Source organism: Carassius carassius, chromosome 10, assembly GCF_963082965.1.
Source record: "Carassius carassius chromosome 10, fCarCar2.1, whole genome shotgun sequence".
Taxonomy (NCBI): Eukaryota; Metazoa; Chordata; class Actinopteri; order Cypriniformes; family Cyprinidae; genus Carassius; species Carassius carassius.
In genome coordinates, this window is record NC_081764.1 from 16,383,307 (window position 1) to 16,405,764 (window position 22,458).

Genomic DNA, 22,458 nt, shown 5'->3' on the forward strand with positions numbered 1-22,458 from the left:
TGTCTCCATTATCCAGAGAAAAGATGGCTTTCACAACGCCGTTTGGATTACACCAATTTGTTACCCTTCCGTTTGGCTTGTTCGGGGCACCTGCTACCTTTCAGCGCCTCATGGATAAGATTCTGCGGCCCCATGCAGCATATGCGGCTGCCTACCTGGATGATATCATTATATTTAGTAATGATTGGCAGCGGCATATGCAGCATCTGAGGGCTGTTCTGAGGTCGCTGAGGGGAGCGGGGCTCACGGCCAACCCAAAGAAGTGTGCGATTGGGCGTGTGGAAGTAAGGTATCTGGGCTTCCACTTGGGGCATGGACAGGTGCGTCCCCAAATTGATAAGACAGCGGCTATTGCGACCTGCCCACGTCCCAAGACCAAAAAGGAGGTAAGGCAGTTCTTGGGGCTGGCGGGATATTATAGACGGTTTATTCCTAATTATTCGGACCTCACCAGCCCTTTGACTGGCCTTACTAAAAATGAGGTGCCAGATATGGTCCAGTGGACGGAGCCGTGTCAGCAGGCCTTTACCCAGGTCAAGGCTGCTCTGTGTGGCGGGCCGTTGTTACACTCTCCTGATTTTTCTCTCCCTTTTCTGTTGCAGACAGACGCGTCGGACAGGGGGCTCGGGGCAGTCCTGTCCCAGGAGATAGAGGGGGAGGAACGGCCGGTGCTGTACATTAGCCGGAAGCTCTCGAAGAGAGAGGCTAAGTACAGCACCATAGAGAAAGAGTGCCTTGCCATCAGAAGGGGTGTCCTCACCCTCCGCTATTATCTCCTGGGACGGGAGTTCACCCTCTGTTCGGACCATGCTCCGCTGCAGTGGCTCCACCGCATGAAGGATACCAACGCGCGGATCACTCGTTGGTATCTAGCTCTTCAGCCTTTTAAGTTCAAGGTGGTCCACAGGCCGGGTGTTCAGATGGCGGTGGCCGACTTCCTCTCCAGAAATGGGGGGGGGGGGGCTTGCAGGCCGGATGGCTCCCCGGCCTGAGTCGGGCGGTGGGGGTATGTGGCAGGGGGGGCGTGGTTTAGCGAAGTCTGCAGCGGGAGAGAAAATCAGGAGACGAGCGGTAAGTGAGTGGTTTGGGCAAAAAATGATCATCACCTGTTTCTTGTTCCAGTAATTGGCATGGAGAGAGTATAAAACGCCAGGAGAGATGGAAGCAAGCGAGAGAGAGACGGACTGCTGACCCGAACCGGAAACCGAAACCGGAAAGAGTAAACATACGTCAGTAAGTTCAGCCGACCCCTTTGTCCTCTTCCTTTCCTCCAACGAACTTGCTACACTGATTATAATGACTTATACTATGTTTTTACGTTTGCCGTTGTGTATCGCCCTGGGCAAATTGGAGAAATGACAAACAACAAGCGCTACTCTACACGGCTTGCGTTTGAATAATCAGTGGAAAAATCTTTAAATATAAAAAAACTTACTTACAGGCTGTGAGTCAAAAGCACCAGACTGTCCTTGAAAAGTTGGAACTGCCCCACTTTACAGAATAGCCTTTGAGCACAGACCCATTGTAGGCTACTCTGCAAGCTCAGGAAACAGTCCTCCATAAAATGCATCACACAGGAGGAAAGAGCAAAAATTCTCAAAACTACATACAGCTGCTTTAAAATATCAACTTCGTGTATGGATACTTCATTTAGGAACTGAATGCAGGCCAGTCTGTGATTCAGAAAAATGAAAGACCATTGACTTATCTTAAGATGCTGATTGGTGTATTTCAGAGAACCTAGCACGCAGCAAGACTCGCTCACAGCAAACAGAACCAAACGATTTAAAAGTTAAGCAGCAAGCTCATTTGCTGCAGATACAACAGAGACCAATCACCTTGTGCCATGTAGTGATGATGTGAGCTAGCAGATTGCATTAAGCATATGGCATTAAGGACCTATCAGCCTGAGGGAAAAAAAAATAGCCTGAGCCACCTAGAGTTTCATGACTAAACTCTCACTCTCTCTCAACTTATTTTGAAGTCTGTAAGATTTGTAATACTTTTTTGAAGTCTCATGCTCTGCATTTATTTGATCAAAATACCAAATAATCAGATACCGCTACTGATGGTTATGCCGTGACACAAAAATTACATTGGATTTGAGCATGGGGAAACAGAATGGTTTAGAATGGTAATTGGGACTCAAGGAAAAGAATAAGTCAGTTACAAATAGTCCATGTCAGCTTTCACTCATTTACTAAACATGGAAAATACAAAAGGATATCAGTTAGTCAGAGGCTGTGCCTCATTAAAAAAATAAATAAATTGATATGCATTACAACATATTGACTTCCAAAAGTATCATTCTATATTTATTCAAATACATATATCTTTCCATGGTAAGGCAGCTGTTATGTTAGGTCAAGGGCTGCACTGATGGCTTTAGGTAAGAATATGTATAGTCATTTATTTGTCAAATGTCTTTAAGAGACATAATTTTTTTTTTTAATTACCATAAAATATCAGTTTCAAAATCATTCTGCTGGTACACTGACTTTAAAAATACACATAAATGCATACAGATTTAATATAAATATTATAAAGAAAAAGAAACAAATCACTCTATTTCATGCATATACAGTCGTGGCCAAAAGTTTTGAGAATCACATAAATATTGGAAATTGGAAAAGTTGCTGCTTAAGTTTTTATAATAGCAATTTGCATATACTCCAGAATGTTATGAAGAGTGATCAGAAGAATTGCATAGTCCTTCTTTGCCATGAAAATTAACTTAATCCCAAAAAAACCTTTCCACTGCATTTCATTGTTGTCATTAAAGGACCTGCTGAGATCATTTCAGTAATCGTCTTGTTAACTCAGGTGAGAATGTTGACGAGCACAAGGCTGGAGATCATTATGTCAGGCTGATTGGGTTAGAATGGCAGACTTGACATGTTAAAAGGAGGGTGATGCTTGAAATCATTGTTTCCATTGTTAACCATGGTGACCTGCAAAGAAATGCATGCAGCCATCATTGCGTTGCATAAAAATGGCTTCACAGGCAAGGATATTGTGGCTACTAAGATTGCACCTAAATCAACAATTTATAGGATCATCAAGAACTTCAAGGAAAGAGGTTCAATTCTTGTAAAGAAGGCTTCAGGGCGTCCAAGAAAGTCCAGCAAGCGCCAGGATCGTCTCCTAAAGAGGATTCAGCTGCGGGATCGGAGTGCCACCAGTGCAGAGCTTGCTCAGGAATGGCAGCAGGCAGGTGTGAGCGCATCTGCACACACAGTGAGGCCAAGACTTTTGGAAGATGGCCTGGTGTCAAGAAGAGCATGATTGAGAGCATGCCCAGTCGAATTGCAGAGGTCCTGAAAAAGAAGGGCCAACACTGCAAATACTGACTCTTTGCATAAATGTCATGTAATTGTCGATAAAAGCCTTTGAAACGTATGAAGTGCTTGTAATTATATTCCAGTACATCACAGAAACAACTGAAACAAAGATCTAAAAGCAGTTTAGCAGCAAACTTTTTGAAAACTAATATTTATGTAATTCTCAAAACTTTTGGCCACGACTGTAGAATAATACACTACTTTTAATTTTTGAAAAAATTAGCCTAAATTATGCAACAGGTTATAAATGAAATATCTTGAAATAATTTATATATTTAGAATCTCGTGGGTGGCATGTGCTGCTTTTGTATATTGGGTGAATTTTTACAAAAGATAACTGAAAGCCAAAGCAATTATTGTCAAGCCTCCATGGAAACACCGCTCTGCAACACACAACACGCAATTACAGGGATGACATCAATGTGCTTACAAAGCACATGAGAAAAAACTGAAAATAGTCCATAAAGTGCTTAATTCACTGAGGTCAGTATATGAAAATAACACTTTTGAAAACATACAATACTGGTATTTCTGCTTTATCGCACCATTCCCAAGTGGAATTAAGATTCCACCACACTAGAGTGTGATATAGAAGTGATATGTGACATTTTTTGGCAAATGTTCCAAGGTTTTCTTTGTAGACCTTTTACGAGCAGAGGTGGAGAAGCCATGGCCCGGGGGGACAGCAGTGCCTGATCCTGGATTGCGAGACACATCCTCGCTTTCTCAGGAAAAGTATTAACCCTTTTAACGTCCTTAAAGACAAAAATACAAACCTTCATGATTGGTAACATGTACAAAACGAACAGGGTAGCTAACAGGTTGAGTAAACAAGCCACAAGCTGTAAATTGATATTGTGGGAGGTTGATGAATGGAAAGAATGCACATATATTCAAAGAGCTTCTGGATTGAGATCTGGTAGCACACACCGAGCCATTGTGCAGCCTATAGAAATGTCATCAGATAAACAAGAGATTAACACATAACGTTCGCCAGGTCAGAGTTATAATGTACATGCTTTAAGTCTGCAGACTCCACACTGGTGATGGGTATATATCCCGCTTTAGAAAGGAGGCCGCAGAAAGGTAGTAAACAAAACATTTTTAAAATATAAAAAGCATAAGGTATAAAAAAATTCACGTGTATTTTCATATCTATTAATTTACTGTATGTACTAATTGTTCCATTTATTCGAAAGCTGTTTTGCATGTTCTCTTGCACAATCCAGTGTTCACTATGCATTTTTTGTGCAACTAATTACACATTGTACAGCATTTCAAACACTGATTTTTATTTTTGTATGCATTTATTATTTAATTCTGCTTTTTTTCTGCATTCTTAAAGGACCTGTAATTTCATGTCCAATTTCCCCGAGGCTGTCAATAAAGCACTTATCTTACCTTATATTTTATCATCTAAGTATGGTTTATATATTCATTTAAAGCAATGCAGATTATAAAAAACAAAAATAATACATAATAGTAACTGAATACAAATATTTGTTTTGTCTTTTTATAAAGCTACTTATAAACTAAAAATCTGTCTTTGATAGTTTTAAATAATGAGTGTGAATTCTCCATTAATTATGATAATACAAAATAATAAAAAAAAAATATGAAATGACTAAACTACCAAGGTTAGATGCTGCACAATAAGTATTTTTTATTTTTTTTAATAACAAATGAAAAGTATCTACAATCAGTGACTGTTCTACATTATGTTAACTGAGGCCAGTCTTTAAGAGGACAATTACATTTCCTTAAATGTATAATTTACACAAATATAGTGCAAAATGTAAAAGTATGAAATATATTTAATAATATTTTTAACCAGATATGGTTACACTGGCCCAACCTTAATAATTCATGCATGGGGAAATGCCCTATAAATCAAAATAGTGAAGACTATTCAGATAAATGAAGCACACATCAAGCACAATTTTGTTTGAATTATTCCTAATTGTAGTTAATGAAAATGTATTCAGCACTAATGAACCACGTTTCTGTATAAGCATTTATTTTTAAAAAGATTTCACAATATGTTTGACATTCTGCTGTAGAAACAAATCAAGAAGACTAAGCAAATGTAGTCATTACAAAATGAGGGAAAATCCAGCTCTCTGTTCGACTGTAATAATAGTGAAGAGTACCTTCATGCACCAGTTGCTCTGTAAGAAGCCCTGTGATGAGGTAGAATATCAGCATAAATACAGAAAGAAAGTAAAGGCACTTTACAAATCACATAGCCGATGAATCAGATCCTGCAGAGAAATAACAAAACTAAAACCAAGATATTTCTACACAGGAAGTCGTAGGAGGAGGGACAACATATTTTCTATGTCATGACACAACCCAAAGGAAATGACCCAACTGACATTGTTATTTAAAAAGATTTTGGGGCAGTATAACTAGACGAGACTAAAAGGTTTGATGGACATTGAATGTATTTTAGGAATACAAATGATACATGTATCTTATATAAGTATTAATTACACATGCTAAGCTGGTATAAGAGAATTACTTAGTGTAAACCATCACTGGAAGACTAACAAAGTGCACTCAGAAACCAATGTTGCCTCGTGCTAAGCAATAGCCCAGCTTGTTTTGGTTGCCAATGACAGACATCAGACCCACGTATGTTTCGATTAGGATAGGTTGATTCAGCACAAGAACTCCGTTGGCTTTCCCGGGTACAGGATTCTTGCTGTGGGCTTTCTGCGCTGCCAAAGTCAGCTGCTCCCTGAAGTTTTCAATCTAAACAATGAAGGAAAATATGGAAAAGTAATTTATTCAGTACTAAAACATCTTTTGAGAACTTAACTCATCTCATGTTTGTCAGGTTGAGTACACAGCAGCGGTGGAATGTGAGGAATGGGAATGTGGCTGTGGGAGCAGACACCCCGAAGTGCAAATGACTGGTTATGCGATCTGTGTGGTCACCTGCATAACACCCTTCGCTCACACCTTGAACTACATACTGTAAATACTTAAAAGGACAGCAGATTGTCCTGGACCCCATGGCCATGATGAGTGAGCCAGGGACCCAAACAAATATAATTTCACAATTTTGCAGCTCATGTTTTTGAAAGTGATCTATCTATGCATATGGTTAAACTATTACTTGGACTTAATTTCTGGTTAATTGTCTAAAAATTTTCATAGCCCTAAACTGTCCACGGGCCCCCGACTCAAAAAGATCATCATGACATAAGAAGAAGGCTACTTCAGATAGTTAGCAATGACACCTAAAAATCATACAGCTTTCAATACAATTAAGTGGGGTGGGGCCGAGAGCCGTGGGAACAGAGTGAGGCCGGTGGAGTGATTGGAAATGAGCGAAACCTGCGCCACTCACCGGTCTCGAGTCCCACGGAGGAGCTCCGGAAGTATAAAGAGGAGGGGTTACGACAGAGAAGGACGAGAGAGGACCAGGGCTGGATTTAATTTTGTGGTTTGGTTTTGTTTGTGTGCGGCAGTCGTCCATGAGGGGCTGTCGCACGGTTTTGTGTTTATTTTGTTATTAAAGTTTTCATTTGAATGTCTGCCGGTTCCCGCCTCCTTTTTCCCGTGACTATGAAGTTTTATATATTGTTACACTATATAAAATAGCTTTTTTCTTCTTTACATGATTAAGTAGTTTTAAAATGAACACTTTGTAATAATTTCAAAATTTTAAAGTACATTTTTAATTATTGTTTTATTAATGTTTTAATTATGTTTAGTATATATACTTTTTTCTGATATGTTGACAGATATTCTACACATATAAAGTACTTGATTTTGTAATTGTAGTGCGTTATTCATCATTACATTTAAATGTAATCATTTTAAATGTACAAAATTGCAACCTGATCATTACAAATATGTATAAATACAATTTTATATCCAAATACATAACGATAGAAATTGCATTATTTGGCCGAGATACAACTATCTGAAAATGAATCTGGAATCTAAGGGTGCAAAAAAATCTAAATACTGAGAAAATAGTTGTCCAAATGAAGTTCTTAGCAATGCATATTACTAATCAAAAATTAAGTTTTGATGTATTTACAGTAGGAAATTTAGAAAATACCTTCATGGAACATGATCTTTACTCAACATCCTAATGATTTTTGGCATAAAAGAAAAATGTATAATTTTGACCCATACAATGTTTTTTTGGCTATTGCTAAAAATATACTCCATTGACTTAAGACTGGTTTTGTGGTCCAGGGTCACATATATTAAGATAAACCTCTGAAGTGGGCAAAAAAATCACTCCAATGTTTAACTAATTGCATTTAACATAAATTGAAATGATTAAACATTTTCATTTAATTGCAATTCACAAATGTCATTACATTCAGTACGCACATAATCTTTTAATGAATATTATTTACAGACATAAATAAAATAGAAGGTTGCTTTTATATGAATACAAAGATGCGCTTACATGCACACATAAAAGAAGCAGTGTTTGGTAAGCTTATTGTTAAAACAACAACAACATGTTTTTGATAATACACCTACTTTTGCAATGAGATATACAGTAAACTATCATCATTACCATATTGATATCTAAATGAACAACTTTCAGTGCCTGGCTTCTTAAAACCTGTATAATGAATGCGAAATCACTAAGCCCCTTTGTAAAACAAGTAAGCCTTTCATACATTAATACTTATAGTCAATAACTTAAGTCAATAGTTTTTTGGGTTTTTGGTAAGATTTATTCAGGAAATTTCTCCTGGCCCTGTGGCTTTAGAAGTTGGAGAAACGCTGCCTTAAGTAACCTTTCCTCAGCCTCAGGCAGTCATTCTTTGAAGTCTTTAACATGTGGTGAAATAAATATTACACCATCCATGAATGCGTCATTTCTTCCAAACTCTAATTCCAAGAAACTGTGGATTCTTACTCCACCTCTGTAAGCCGTCTGTAGCAGCGCCTCCGTAATACTTGTCAATAAACGGCATTTGAGAATTGAGCTCATATAAAGGTTGGGTTTTGCCATTTTTACGTCTAATAGTATGACTAAAACAAGACATCTTATAGAAATGTCAAATGTACGGCATGAGACCTGACTGTGTTAAAAGTGTTGCATTATAATACTCACATCACACAGGCGACCCAGCTCCTCATTGGCACTCTTGACAGGGTGATAGGTGAATGTAGTGAAAGGATAGTCAACAGAAAACGGATTCCAACGGGAAGTGAAAGACGGTTCTCTGAGTTTATCCCAAAACACCCGCACACCCTCACCTTCTCTCCTGAAAAACACATAACGTAATGCATGTATGCAATCAAAACTCAAAATCACATCTCAACAGTTTTGATAAATGGCTATATATATATAAATATATATATTTTTTTTAGGAAGTGGGTATCTCACAAAGGGGATCAGCATATTTGGAGGTCCCTAGCATCAAGAACTTTGCTAAAGCATGCACAAAAATCATTCAACTGTACAAAAACAGGAACACACTTTTTTTTTCCTCAGCTGCAAATACTTACTAACAAGTGCATTATCTGCTCAGTGATTCACAATTTCATGCATTCAATTAGGTCTGCTTGAACCCAGACCCCCACCAGCTTCACTCCCTGCCAAAACTGCCACCATTTTTCTTCAGGTTGCTTCCTTTATGCACAAGCCAACATAATGTTTGCTAAGCTTAGAGGCAATTCCCTCCGCTCATCAGATTTTCTTTCATTCACCCTGCCTTTCTCTTATGCCATTTTAAGTAAATAGATTTTAATGAAAAGCCTAGAGGGGATGTCTTTATTTTCCAGGCTGATGAAACCTCAGAAGACTAGAGAGCGCCTGGCAGCAAACACAGGGCTTTAAAACCTCCAAACATTCGCTCTTTGAAATGTGTTGGCACCATTCCATATTTTGCAAACATCTTTCACAATTGACTATATACCATTTCTCCATCAGTCATGGCATGGAAGGCTGTGATTTTTACAAATGGTCCATACAGTTGTACCAAGAGACTTATCAGCATTCTTCATTTAATACCAATTTGTAAGTATTGCATCATGTATTAGTGCAACAAAATAAACTGAAAAGCAGTAAAACATCTTCAACGTTTACATGAGTTTTGGACCTGCTTATTCCCCGCTTGGTTTCTATTTCTGTGTTGTTGCTCCAGGCAGCCCCGCCCACAGTAAAATGCCATTGGTTTAAAATCACGTTCCTTATGAATGTAAATTAAAAAGTGAATAGATTCTGATTGGCTGCATCACATTCCGCTTTTGCATTTTCACCAGAATCCTATTGCATGGTGCCTGTTTACAATATACAGAATGAGGAATTATACAAATTTTTAAAAAAAAAATCAGTTTTCAGAATGATTAGTTACCAGAGAGGTCTGGGAAATCTGAGAAATGTAATTGGCATTTCCTTAATTCAAGAGAGCTTTTAATGGAATGAACTTGGTGTAAATTCAACTTCCGGAACTTTTCATCTTAGATGCACTCTTAAAAAATAAAAGGTTTCAAAAGGGTTTTTTTTGCAGCGATGCCATAAAACAACCATTTTCGGTTCCCCAGTAAAGAACCTTTATTTTTTTTTAAAGTGTAGGGTTTTTATTGGAAGTGAAAGAAGTTATATTTCTCTACTGAAATTTCATGAGAAAAACACTTCTCATGTGTCTGACTGAGACTGATGTGCCCTTCAGCACAACACCCAGGCAATTAAAACGTAACCAGTTCACGCTCATACAGAAAGACTGGGCTCCAGGTAAAGTCAAGCATCTACTGTTATCACTACAAAGCATTCAGTGTTTAGCCGCAGGAGCTTTTAACTGTCCTTTTTTGTTTTTCTGAGCTGATAGATAGATACATTCAGCCTGAGGGTTGAAACAACTGATTCCTTTTCTCTTCATTCTTTTCCCCAACACTCTCCACTTATTCACTAGTTCTACGAATTTGTCACAAATTATATATCTCAAAGTTATGACGCAGTGCTTACATAAACTGAAAAAACAGTCATTTAATATCTTTCAATCAACCTAAATAAAGAAGTGTATACAAATATGTCGCATATATATTAAGTACGGACAACAACACGATCATAAGAACTATCATCAATATCCTGCTGCAGAAACACGGGCATAGAATGAAATAAGAGTGGATAAACAATGACTAACACATTGAGAAATATTAAATAAATGATTTTGGGGGGGGGGGGGGGGTGAGATAAATTATTTCTTTAAGTATGTTTAATATCAGTTTTTTTCATTTAGGGTATTTTATGTAGCACATATAACATTCTGTTTTCAGTGTGCACAGATGTCAGTGCTTGGAATCTTTACACATAAATCCTTTTATCAATACATATCCCCATCTTCAATTCAAGACGATTGATTTGATTATGTGCACAGATGCTTAAAAACGTTCCTGTTGCATTTCCAGGTGTGTCGTACTTTGACAAAACCAACAGACTCTTAAACAGGACCAGATCCTCGCCAAACACACATACCTTAAAGCTACAGAGAAAGAGGGACTCTTTAGACAGAAAAAAAAAAGAAAAACGTAACTACAGGGCAAGGCTGTGTCTCCAGCTCTCCCGGTGCTGCCTGTTTACACTAACACTTTCAGAACTTGACAATGGCTGCTGAGGTCTCGCTGACTACACCCTGCTGAATAAACTGCTGTGTTGAGAGAAAAAGAGAGGAAAGGTTATCATGGGGCGGCACAAAATCTGACTCAGAAATAAAAGGCTGAAAATTTTACTGTGTCTTGATTATATTACGTTTTGTATGTTTGCTTAAAAGCATAAAATGTGCATACATTGTTTGTGGGAAAGCAGATGTGTGTTTTATTCTGTGTGTGTGTGTGTGAGTCGATTCCAGAGGAAAGCTATCAGTACATGAGGGCCAGTTGAGACAGGCAGAGGGCTGGGCCGCAGCAGCCAGAGGGCTAGGACATTCACTGTTTATGGTACAGGCTTGAGCTTTCACTGATCATTGCCACGAGTCTCTCTCTCTCTCTCTCTCTCTCTCTCTCTCTCTCTCTCTCATACACACAGACTATTTCATTCCATCACTCTTCATGATTGAGAAAGGGAGGGAAAGGGAGGGATGAAAAGAAAAGGAAAAAAGAGGAGGTGAAAAATGAATGCTAAGATCTGTCATGCATGACGCACAAGCTTCCCTGGGATGCGTTACACGCAGAAGTGTATTCCTAGAAAAAAAGTCACACTTCATTTAATGTTTCCTGCTGGCCATAATTTGAATAATGTTTTGTGTCTGTTTATGTTCAGTATTTGAAGCAACATTTTTCAAATATAAAGATGCTTTGGCACAAGATGTTACTCAGTTTTACAATTACACAAAACAATAGTGGGATAGTGTACACACACACACACACACACACATATATATATATATATTATAAATACATTTTATCATTTTCAAAGTCACATTAATCATTAAATGATTAATGAAAAGAGGGGAAGTCTTGGCCTAATGGTTAGAGAGCCGGACTTGCAAGTGAAAGGTTGTGAGTTCGAGTCCCGGGCTGGCAGGAATTGTAGGTGGGGGGAGTGCATGTACAGTTCTCTCTCCACCTTCAATACCACGACTTAGGTGCCCCTTGAGCAAGGCACCGAACCCCCAACTGCTCCCCGGGCGCCGCAGCATAAATGGCTGCCCACTGCTCCGGGTGTGTGCTCACAGTGTGTGTGTGTGTGTTCACAGTGTGTGTGTGCACTTCGGATGGGTTAAATGCAGATCACGAATTCTGAGTTTGGGTCACCATACTTGGCTGAATGTAACGTCACTTTCACTTTTTAAATTGTAATTGCTTCATAATGCAGACAATATTCTTGTTCAAAGAAATAAAAAAAATGACATATGCAAAAACTTTTAACTATTAAATATTTTTTTATTAAATAATTTAAATCATTTTCAAAAGTGTCAGAAGTGTCAGAGTCCCTCCACAAAGGGAATGCCTTAATAAACTGCTTTTGTGTAATAATAATAATAATAAAGGATTGTCATGTTATAAATTGATATAAATATATGTTTGCTGGCATGTTTGCTTTAAAGTGTTTTACAGTCTGTTATCAAAAAAAGTTGTTTATTAAGTGATCTTAAACACTTCTGCAACAGTTGTGATTCATTTTACACCACTATTCTATGATTTCTACGCTATCTGCAAATCATGACTGGTTGACATTAATATCTGAAAGGGATTCAGTGACATCAGAGCCATTATGTGATTGGTTTGCCAGGATCACTGAGAAATTTTCTTAATGCCATTCTGTCATTTAATGCTACAATGTAGTGTACTTAAATACAGAAACACCAAAATGAACTTTATTGTAAAACACTTCACATTCCTTAGATTAAATGGCATGTCAGTGACAAACACATGGGAAATTGTTTTTTCTGCAGTCATTTAGTGTTACCTTAGATGACATGAAAAAGAAGATAAAACAATTCATATACAGTAGCATGGGAGGTTTAATGTAGGATTGATGAGTTTCATTTTTTAAAAATGAACAACAAGAAACACACACTCCAATGTATTCTTAGTAAAGCTTTGGTGCAGCGTCTTGAAATTCCTGTAGCGGTGACTGAGGACTGGTAACACACTAGATGAATATCAGAGGTCTGCCACAGCTGTCATGGCAAGTGGCTCGCGGAGTGCCAGAGCCAACAAACAAAACCTCAGATTGCTCAATAGATCCTACAAATGAGCAGCATGACCAGATTTTACAACACTCACTGCATAGACGTCTATAAGCCACTGTTTTACTCGACAGGAGAATTGCATGAACGAAAGACACAGACAGAGAATAAGAGAAAAGGGAAGATGAGAGAAAGACATACTAGGTGGGGCCTTATTCTATCCAGTGACTAATTTCCTTCATGGGGTGAAGATTCAGGGAAGTAAATGCCAGGAAATCATACATCATAATGCTTCTGTGTAACATACAGTTGCAAAAAAAAAAAAGAAAAAAAAAAAAAAAAAGAAAAAAAAAAAAAAAAAAGTATGTTCATCTATTTGATTTGGTTGGTTTTCTGCATTAAATTGTCATGGACTTTTTAATCAAATTTACTTTTTGAGCTTTCAATGTTTTTTTTATAACAGCACAATGAAGTGTATTGTTCCTTATTTTGTTTAAATACCATAGTTTTTATTTAGTACTGCAATGTAGAAGATGCTTATATGGTTAGCTGCTCAGAACACACAAGGGATTAGGATTACATTGTGAAACTCATCACAAAAAGTCACTTCCCTTACATTTTTCACAGCAGCGTGAATGTTTAATGAGATGTGTTCAATAAAGACATGAAAGATTATTATTGGTTTGTTATGTTAGCTTAAACACATTGTGTCTGTCTATACGTGTGACATTGATAAAGATCAGATGATATTTTATGACCAATTAATACATGTAGCCAACCAATTCCAAAGGTTTCACATATTTTTTCATAGCACTGTAGACAATATTTTACTGCAGTCAGGAATAAATCAGCGCTCACCATATAAAACACACACGATTTAGAGATTTAGCGTTATGCTTCTTGACATTGACAAATCATCCCGGAGTCACTCATGTCCAAACGATGCTGAAACATTAATCTATATGACTGCAGTGGACACAGTCAATACAGTGAATGACCTGACAAGCACTAGCATGTTGACACATAGTTAAGAAATGGTTAACAAATCCCTATGTAAACTTTAGCTAATCCATTCCAGGAAGTCAATCACTATGAATGCTGCAATACAGTCCTTTTGTTTGTGCAGTTTACACCCCGCCCAGAGCACTTAATGGAACAAGCGAAGATAGATCGCAAGGTCAAGGAAATCTGCAAAACTAAAAAGTGATTCAGAAGTTATTTTGCTTGCCTGGTTCTTAATCAGGTAATATGTGCTAGGTGGTTTTGGATACAGTGCTGTTTGGGGAGAATATTACTGTATGTGGATGCTGCTCTAAATGTGTGAAACTGCTCCCTCTGCTGACCAAACCGCAAACCTGTATGATTCATAATCAAGTGTTCAGTAATGTTATGTGGTTGATTAGTTTACATCTATCTAAAGATATAACAAAACATTTTCAAAAAGATTTTTTTTTTAAATAAAATAATAATAATAATAAAAAAATTCAGCATTTCATTTAATTTTGAAGTTGTAACCATATTATGCAGCTACAATGTACATGTACAATGTTTTTTTTTTTAAAGAAATGTATACTTTAATTTAGCAATGGCTCATTAATGCGTTATTCTATGGGTATTTCACCCCATATTGAATATTTTGCGGACCAGGTTGCCTTGACACTTTGATACATAATATGCTATGGGACTGTCCAGGTGTTTTGGGACATTGTGCTTGATGTTTTTATACAAGGTTATCAAGATTCATTTTCCAAAAGATCCTGTAATTTTATTGTTGAATGATAATTCTCAATTATCTGTAAGTGAGAAAAAATAGAAATTTTGGCTAGCAGCTTTAACTGCGGCAAAGAAAATACTAGTTCAATGCTGGAAATCCTCTCATGACCTTTCTGCTAAGCGTTGGATTCATTCTTTATTGGAAATACTATACCTGGAACTGTCGCACAGACTAACCCCGCAAAGCCTGCTACTCTATCTATGTGGAAGAACTGGATTTCCATAGTCTTGAAGATTTTGTTATTTAGTCTAAAGATGTTATTCTGTTGTTTATATTACTATTAGTTCTGTTTTTATTTATTTAAATATATATATTTATTTGATCTTGTATTGTTTTACTTTAGTATTTATCTGGTTTCTGGGGTACGATGGGATATGTGTGGGATGGGGGGAGGTTCTGGGAGGTCTGTGTTGCGATGTATTTTTATGTGTTCTATTAAAATGAAAAAACAGTTAATTACAAAAAAAAAAAGCAATGACTCATTAAATTGATCAAAAGTGGCAGACGACATAAGAAAAAATTATAATGGTTTCCGTAAAAATATGTTAAGAAATGTTTCTTGAGCAAAATATCTGCATATTAGAATGTGACGCTGAAGACTTAGTAATGGCTGCTGAAAATTCAGCTTTGGTTTCATTTCATAGTAATAAATTACATTTTAAAAAATATTAACAGAACAGTTATTCTCTATCTTCTCTGTGGTGATATATGGTCATTGCTTCGCCTATCCAAGTTTTTTTAATGGCAATCTTCCGTGCTTAATTGCAAATTTCATTCTCTATATGCTTTCCTTTGACAGATAGCTGAAAACACTGAAAACACTGTTTCATAAACATCCTTTTTACATTTGACTTGCTTTTTAAAATTCTTTTATAAAAACATTCTGTAAAAAATGTTCAAAAAAGTTCTTGTCAGCACAAGCTACGGTGAACACATGAGTGATGTGCAGGATAGATGGGTAATGTCTAGACAGTCTGGGTTGAAAAGCACATTTTGAAAACACTCCTTCATCCAGCCGCAGTGAATGAACTCTCTTTGCACCACATCAGGGCTAAGAAAACTTAGACATGGTGTAATCACTGCATTGTTTGGCTGTACAGTAAATACATTTCATTATCAAGTGAAAACTTTTTCCTGACTGACTGAATACACATCCAATGCTCTTTTTGCTAAGAAGTGTACAGTCTTGGAATTAAAAACAGAACAGGAAGAAAGAGTTACAGGTCTGTCTTGTCCTTAGTAAAGCCAGTAGTCTAGTCATTAATCACTGTAATGACTCATGGCAAAAGTCCACACGTAATCGGCACACTTTTTTTTTTTCACGTGTCCTACCCTGACAATTTTGTGGAAATCTGAGGAAAGGTTTTAAATATGATGTTTTTGACAGAGTTGTCAAATGCTGTCTGAATGCACAATATAAAAATTCTTGCTGATGTTTATATGCCATTAATTATTTTAATATTATTCGTTACATTTTGAAAACAAAAGTAAAATATAATACACTAGTTTTAAATGCTTCAATTTAATTTAGGAATCACAACATTATAATAGATATTCTAAAAATAGATATGTTAAAAATTATGCAGTACATGACAGTGCTACTAGACTAGATGTAAATGCAATCTAAGGATGCATGAAATTGATCAGTAGTGACAGTAAAGACTTTTTACACAACATTCTGTCATTAATGCTGTTCTTTTGAATATTCTATTCAACAAAGATGCTGAAAAATAAAAACACAAAAATATGAACTGTTTTTAACATTGATATTAAGAAATGTTTCATAAGCACCAAACCAGCATATTAGAGTGGTTTCTGAGTAATATATAATATTGAATTTTTGCTTTGCCATTAAAAGAATAAAAACAAAAACATTTTAAAATATATTAAAACAGAAAACAATTGTTTTAAATTGCAATAATATTTCACAGTATTACTTGTTGAGCATAAGAATCATCTTTAAAAACCATAAAATAAATCAGACTCAAAACTTTTGAATGGTAGTATATCTAATCCTATCCAAAACTGATGAATGAAAAAAAAAAACTATAACATTAGTATTGATATGGTGCCAATTTTAATAATATTCGGCTGATACATTGCATTGATCCAGTGTCAACTACTGATAGCTCAAGGAAACAACACAAACAGAGACTAAAATCTGCACACTGAATTTCCATAGAATGCACAAATGCCTGCAATTATAACACTGGAGCATTGCAATTTATACATGCTGACATGAAGATAATACTGACCGTAGCACAGAACCATAAGACATTCCATTTGCTCAATAATTCATCGGACTGAAAATGAATGATGGTGTAAAGTAATAGCTGAGATTTGCCTTTTTGAGGCAATTCTACTGTAGTATTCTACTATCCTGTATTCTACTGTCCCACTACTGTACTGTAAGTGAGGTTCTGAACAAAAAACATCTCAGGTGTCATCTGAGGTGACTAACCATAAAAGAATGAAGGGCTCATCATCTGCAGTGATTACAGTCAATGAGACAAAAGAAATGACAGCCTGGAGATCAATAAGAATAATATTTAAGAGGTGTTGTGAGTTAATAAGAATAATATTTAAGAGGTGTTGTAAGTTAAAAAGGACAACATATGAAGGGAACTGCGTGCACATTAATTTAAAAGAGAGAAGTGCAGACAGCTTGAGCATGAGATTGAGAGAGAGACAATAAAAAATTATGTGGGAGATGGAAAGAAATTATTAAGCAAAATGTGGAAGGAGAAAGAAAAAAGAAAGAGAGTGGCTTTAAAGCTTGCTTTTTTCCTTCAACGCTCTAGGGTGGTTTTCGATGGCATTTTATTTATAATTGAATGTAATGTGGGGAGATAAAATCAGCTCAATACAGCCTGCCTCTCCTAAGTACTTCACGCCGCTTTACATTTTATTCATCAAATTAGTTTTATTTGGGTTGGTGTCCCCTGAGCCAGCTTTAAAGGGTTTAGATGAAAGCACTACATTAATTTCTACCTCTAATCGGTTTCACAAGAGCTGTACTGACAGTTCTCCCCTCCCTCCCTGTGTCATAAAGTCCTCCTTACATCCCATTTCCATTCAAATAATCCCTCCACACAAAAATTAAAAGAAGAAAAGAGACTCTGGCCTCCTTCCCCTCTGATACCATTTGTTAAATCCTGCTGCATTGTAGGTTTTATCACCCTGTAAAAACCGCTAACGCGGTTAGGAAAAATTACTCATGGTCTCAGATTTTCCTCATTCGTCTGTTTAAGGCTTTAAGCAGCACATTGAGGATGGAGAAAAGTACAGGAATGAATGAGAGTTCAAAGCCATTGGCTAAAATATTCCCAAACATACAAAATACTTTATTGTGAGAATATTATAGGTTACTGATCCAAGTTGGAACAGCACTTCAGGGCCAGTTAAGGTTACAATCTAAAGACAAAATTACTTACATAAATCCAATAATTAATTAAAGTCATTAGGGCTGCCCCTGACTAAAGATTTTTCTAGTAGACTAGTCGTCGACTAGGTGTGTTATTAGTTGACTTTATATTAATTAAATTGGTCTCACTTTATATTAAGTGGCCTTACTGCTCTACTGATCATGTACTGGTTACTCCACTGCACACGTCGGATCACTTCCTCCTCACTCTTAACCTCAACATGGTCCCTGACACATCACTTACCCCTCCACATGTCATCTTTCGACATAACCTACACACACTCTCACCCTCCCAGTTATCTGCAATGGTTTCATCTTCACTTCCTTCCTCTAAACTGTTAGCATCTTTTGATGCAAACAGTGCTACTGATACTTTCTGCTCCACTCTTACATATTGTTTAGACACTGTTTGCCCCTTGTCTTCCAGGCCAGCCCATACCACCCCTTCTGCCCCTTGGTTATCTGATGTTCTACGTGAACACCGTTCTAAGCCCAGAGCTGCTGAAAGGGTGTGGCGCAAATCCAAAAATACTACTGACCTTAATGTGTATCAGTCACTCCTATCTTCCTTCTCTGCTAACGTCTCCACGGCTAAAATGACATACTACCATAACAAAATTAACAATTCATCTAACTCTCGCATGCTTTTTAAAACATTTTCCTCACTTCTTTGTCCTCCTCCTCACCCTCCTGCTTCATCTCTAATAGCTGACGACTTTGCCACGTTTTTCATTAATAAAATTAAAAACATCAGTTCACAATTTTCCACACCACAATCAGGCAAGCTCATATCACCAACAAACATACACTCATTTACATCATTCTCTTCACTCTCTGAGGCAGAAGTCTCCAAACTCATCCTTTCTAATCATCCTACTACTTGCCCGCTTGATCCTATTCCATCTCATCTCCTTCAAGCCATTTCTCTTGCAGTTGTACCTGCACTCACTCATATCATTAACACATCCCTCCACACTAGTGTTTTTCCCTCATCATTTAGACAGGCTCGTATAACTCCACTACTTAAGAAACCCAACCTCAACCCATCTCTTTTAGAGAACTACAGACCAGTTTCCCTTCTTCCTTTCATTGCTAAAACACTTGAACGAGCTGTGTTCAACCAAGTCTCTGGATTTCTCACACATAACAACCTCCTTGACAGCAACCAATCTGGCTTCAGAAGTGGACATTCAACCGAGACTGCCTTGGTCTCAGTTGTTGAAGCCCTAAGACTGGCAAGAGCGGAATCCAAATCTTCAGTACTTATCCTGCTTGATCTGTCCGCTGCTTTTGACACGGTTAACCACCAGATCCTCCTATCAACCCTACTGGCAAAGGGCATCTCAGGAACCACACTTCAGTGGTTTGAGTCTTACCTATAGCAAACAAAAAAAAGACCTAGATAGGTCCTTCAAAGTATCTTGGAGAGGTTAGGTATCCAAGTCACAACATCTAACTACTAGGATGCCTCAGGGCTCAGTTCTTGGACCACTTCTCTTCTCTGTCTACATGGCATCATAAGGTTCTGTCATTCAGAAACATGGCTTTTTATACCATTGCTATGCTGATGACACTCAACTCTACCTCTCATTCCATCCTGATGATCCGACGGTAGCTACTCCCATCTCAGCCTGTCTAACAGACATTTCTTGCTGGATGATGGACCATCACCTTCAACTCAACCTTGCCAAGACAGAACTGCTTGTGGTTCCAGCAAACCCATCGTTTCATCACAATTTCACCATTAAGTTAGGCACATCAACCATAACTCCTTCAAAAACAGCCAGAAGCCTTGGAGTTATGATTGATGATCAGCTTATTTTCTCAGACCACATTGCTAAAACTGTCCGATCCTGCAGATTTGCTTTATTCAACATCAAGAAGATCAGACCCTTTCTTTCGGAGCATGCTGCACAACTCCTTGTTCAAGCTCTTGTTCTGTCCAGGCTGGACTATTGCAATGCTCTCTTGGCAGGTCTTCCAGCCAGTTCTATCAAACCTTTACAATTAAACAGAATGCGGCAGCTAGATTAATTTTTAATGAGCAAAAAAGAATACACGTCACATCTCTGTTTATCAATTTGCACTGGCTACCAATAGCTGCTCGCATAAAATTCAAGGCATTGATGTTTGCCTACAAACCTACCACTGGCTCTGAACCCATTTACCTGAATTTATTACTTCAGACTTATGTGCCCTCTAGAAGCTTGCATTCTGCAAGTGAACGTCGCTTGATTGTGCCATCCCAAAGAAGCACAAAGTCACTTTTACAGAATTTTAAATTAAATGTTCCCTCCTGGTGGAATGACCTCCCCAACTCAGTCCTTAGCCATCTTCAAGAAATTAAAACCCATCTCTTCCATCTTTATTTGACTCTCTAACTTTAGCACTCACTATTCTAATTCTATTCTTTAAATAAAAAATATCTAACTACCTTTCTAATCTTTTTGTATTTTTTTTTCTTTTCATTTCTTATGCAATTATGTGTGTGTGTGTGTGTGTATAGACGGTTTCAACGGCAACAACATAAACAAACGTTACTGCGCATGCGCGCTTTTGTGGACCTAACTGTGAACCTACTTCCGGTAGACTTCCAAATAGAATCAATAACAACAGCCAAGTCCCTCTAGAGTAGATATTTTTTGATAACATACAAAATATGTTTGCCGCGTGGAAAATGCAAATTCATTCTTTGCCAGCAGGAGATGTTTTAAAGCATAGACATAAAGCGCGAGAAATAGAGGTTTGCCCAGTAACAGCTGTAAACAAAGTAGAGCTGGTACGCTCACACGCTGCTTTATCAGATATATAACATGCAAGTCTTCCTTCAGAAATACAGTGATATAAAAACACCTGTGCCTCGTTTTGATATTTAAACATATAAATGTAAGGAATTATTATTATTAAACGTGCAGTACGTAACGTTACTCATGTTTATTCAACGAAGCCTTTTTGAAAATCGATCAGTTTTAAAATTGTGGCGAGTCTCCAAAAATAAATAAACGTATGGGAAACACATTCCGCAGCACAACCACCTGACCCCAACTTCAGTCTACTCATCACCTTGACTTTAACTGCGTTTGTAGAAGGCACTGCATGTAAATACATCTGTAATTAATTTATGTAATTATATTTATAATTACACTTTAACCCACTCTTAAACCTATCCATACCACCAAACCTGTCCCTAACCTTATCCGTTTCCCACCTCAGTAGCAGCAAAAGTGTTCTGCAATACAATATGAACATGATAAGTACATTGTAATTATTTTTTTAAAGTACACAGGCCACTTAATATAAAGTGGGACCATTAAATTAATTAAATATATACTGGTGGGTGGGAAACTAACAATATAAAGCCTTTAATATATAGCCTATTCCACACTTAAGTGCATGCATAAGGCTTGGCGCAAAGCACTGGCAAAAGTAATGACTACTGTATTTGTTGGGAAAAATAACATGGAGAAATGTCAATTATTTATAAATAAACTAGTGTTCCCTTTCAATCGGTCACTCTCGACGTCATGTCGGTGACTAACGAATTGGGATCGCACTTCGAGTGTAAACTAAACAAGCCAATGCACATTGGCCTGTACTTATTGTATCCAACTGCAGCTGATCACATTGTGAGCATAAAGAGGCAGCAGGTGTTCACCAGTGCGTTTCTGTATCCGGTCGTTACCTGGCGACAGGGTGATGGTCACAATCGCTGCCTCACGTGTCTGGGCATTAAACACGCTGAGGTGGCATTCGTGTATAAGTCATGTTCCCATTGCTGGAAGATGACCATCTCGGAGCTGCGATCCAGGCTTCGTTTACTCAAAAAAAGGGGGGTTGAGCTCCGTTGCCGCTGCTGGAATCTAGTGCTCGGCAGCATCTATGCCGCTTTGGTAGGGAATCCCAATTTGTCGGTTACGTAACGTAGAGAGTGACTGACTGAAAGGGAATGTCTCGGTTCTGTATGGTACGAGGGTTACCACACGTAACCAAGATTTTTTATGAGTCTGCATCAGCTACAAAGATGAAGCTGACGATGCTGACTCACCAACTTCGCAGAACAGGACACGCCTTCAGAGAGAAATGCACCTTTCATACAAATTATATAGTCAGAGAGTTCTTGTTTTCAATTTGAATTGGTTCATTTCAAAGTATACATTTCAAGCTTTCTATAGATATATTTTTCATGTCTGTGAGCAAATAGCCTATAGGCTTAATTTCGGTTAATTTTTGTGGCCAATCCAAGTGAAAGTGAAGGGAAGTGACATACAGCCAAGTATGGTGACCCATACTCAGAATTCGTGC

The 22,458-nt window shown here is 37.6% G+C and overlaps 1 protein-coding gene across 1 annotated transcript in view; it reads right to left on the reverse strand.

The window, feature by feature from the left end:
- Positions 1 to 5,337: 5,337 nt before the first annotated feature.
- LOC132151888 (tumor protein p63-regulated gene 1-like protein) overlaps positions 5,338 to 22,458 on the reverse strand; it is a 28,527-nt gene continuing 11,406 nt past the window's right edge. Inside the window, exons 5-6 of the mRNA XM_059560396.1 lie at positions 8,437 to 8,590; positions 5,338 to 6,095 (exon numbers count right to left, since the gene is read on the reverse strand). Coding sequence (XP_059416379.1) covers positions 5,901 to 6,095; positions 8,437 to 8,590 — 349 coding nt within the window. The 3' untranslated portion in view covers positions 5,338 to 5,900. The remainder of the gene's footprint in view (positions 6,096 to 8,436; positions 8,591 to 22,458) is intronic.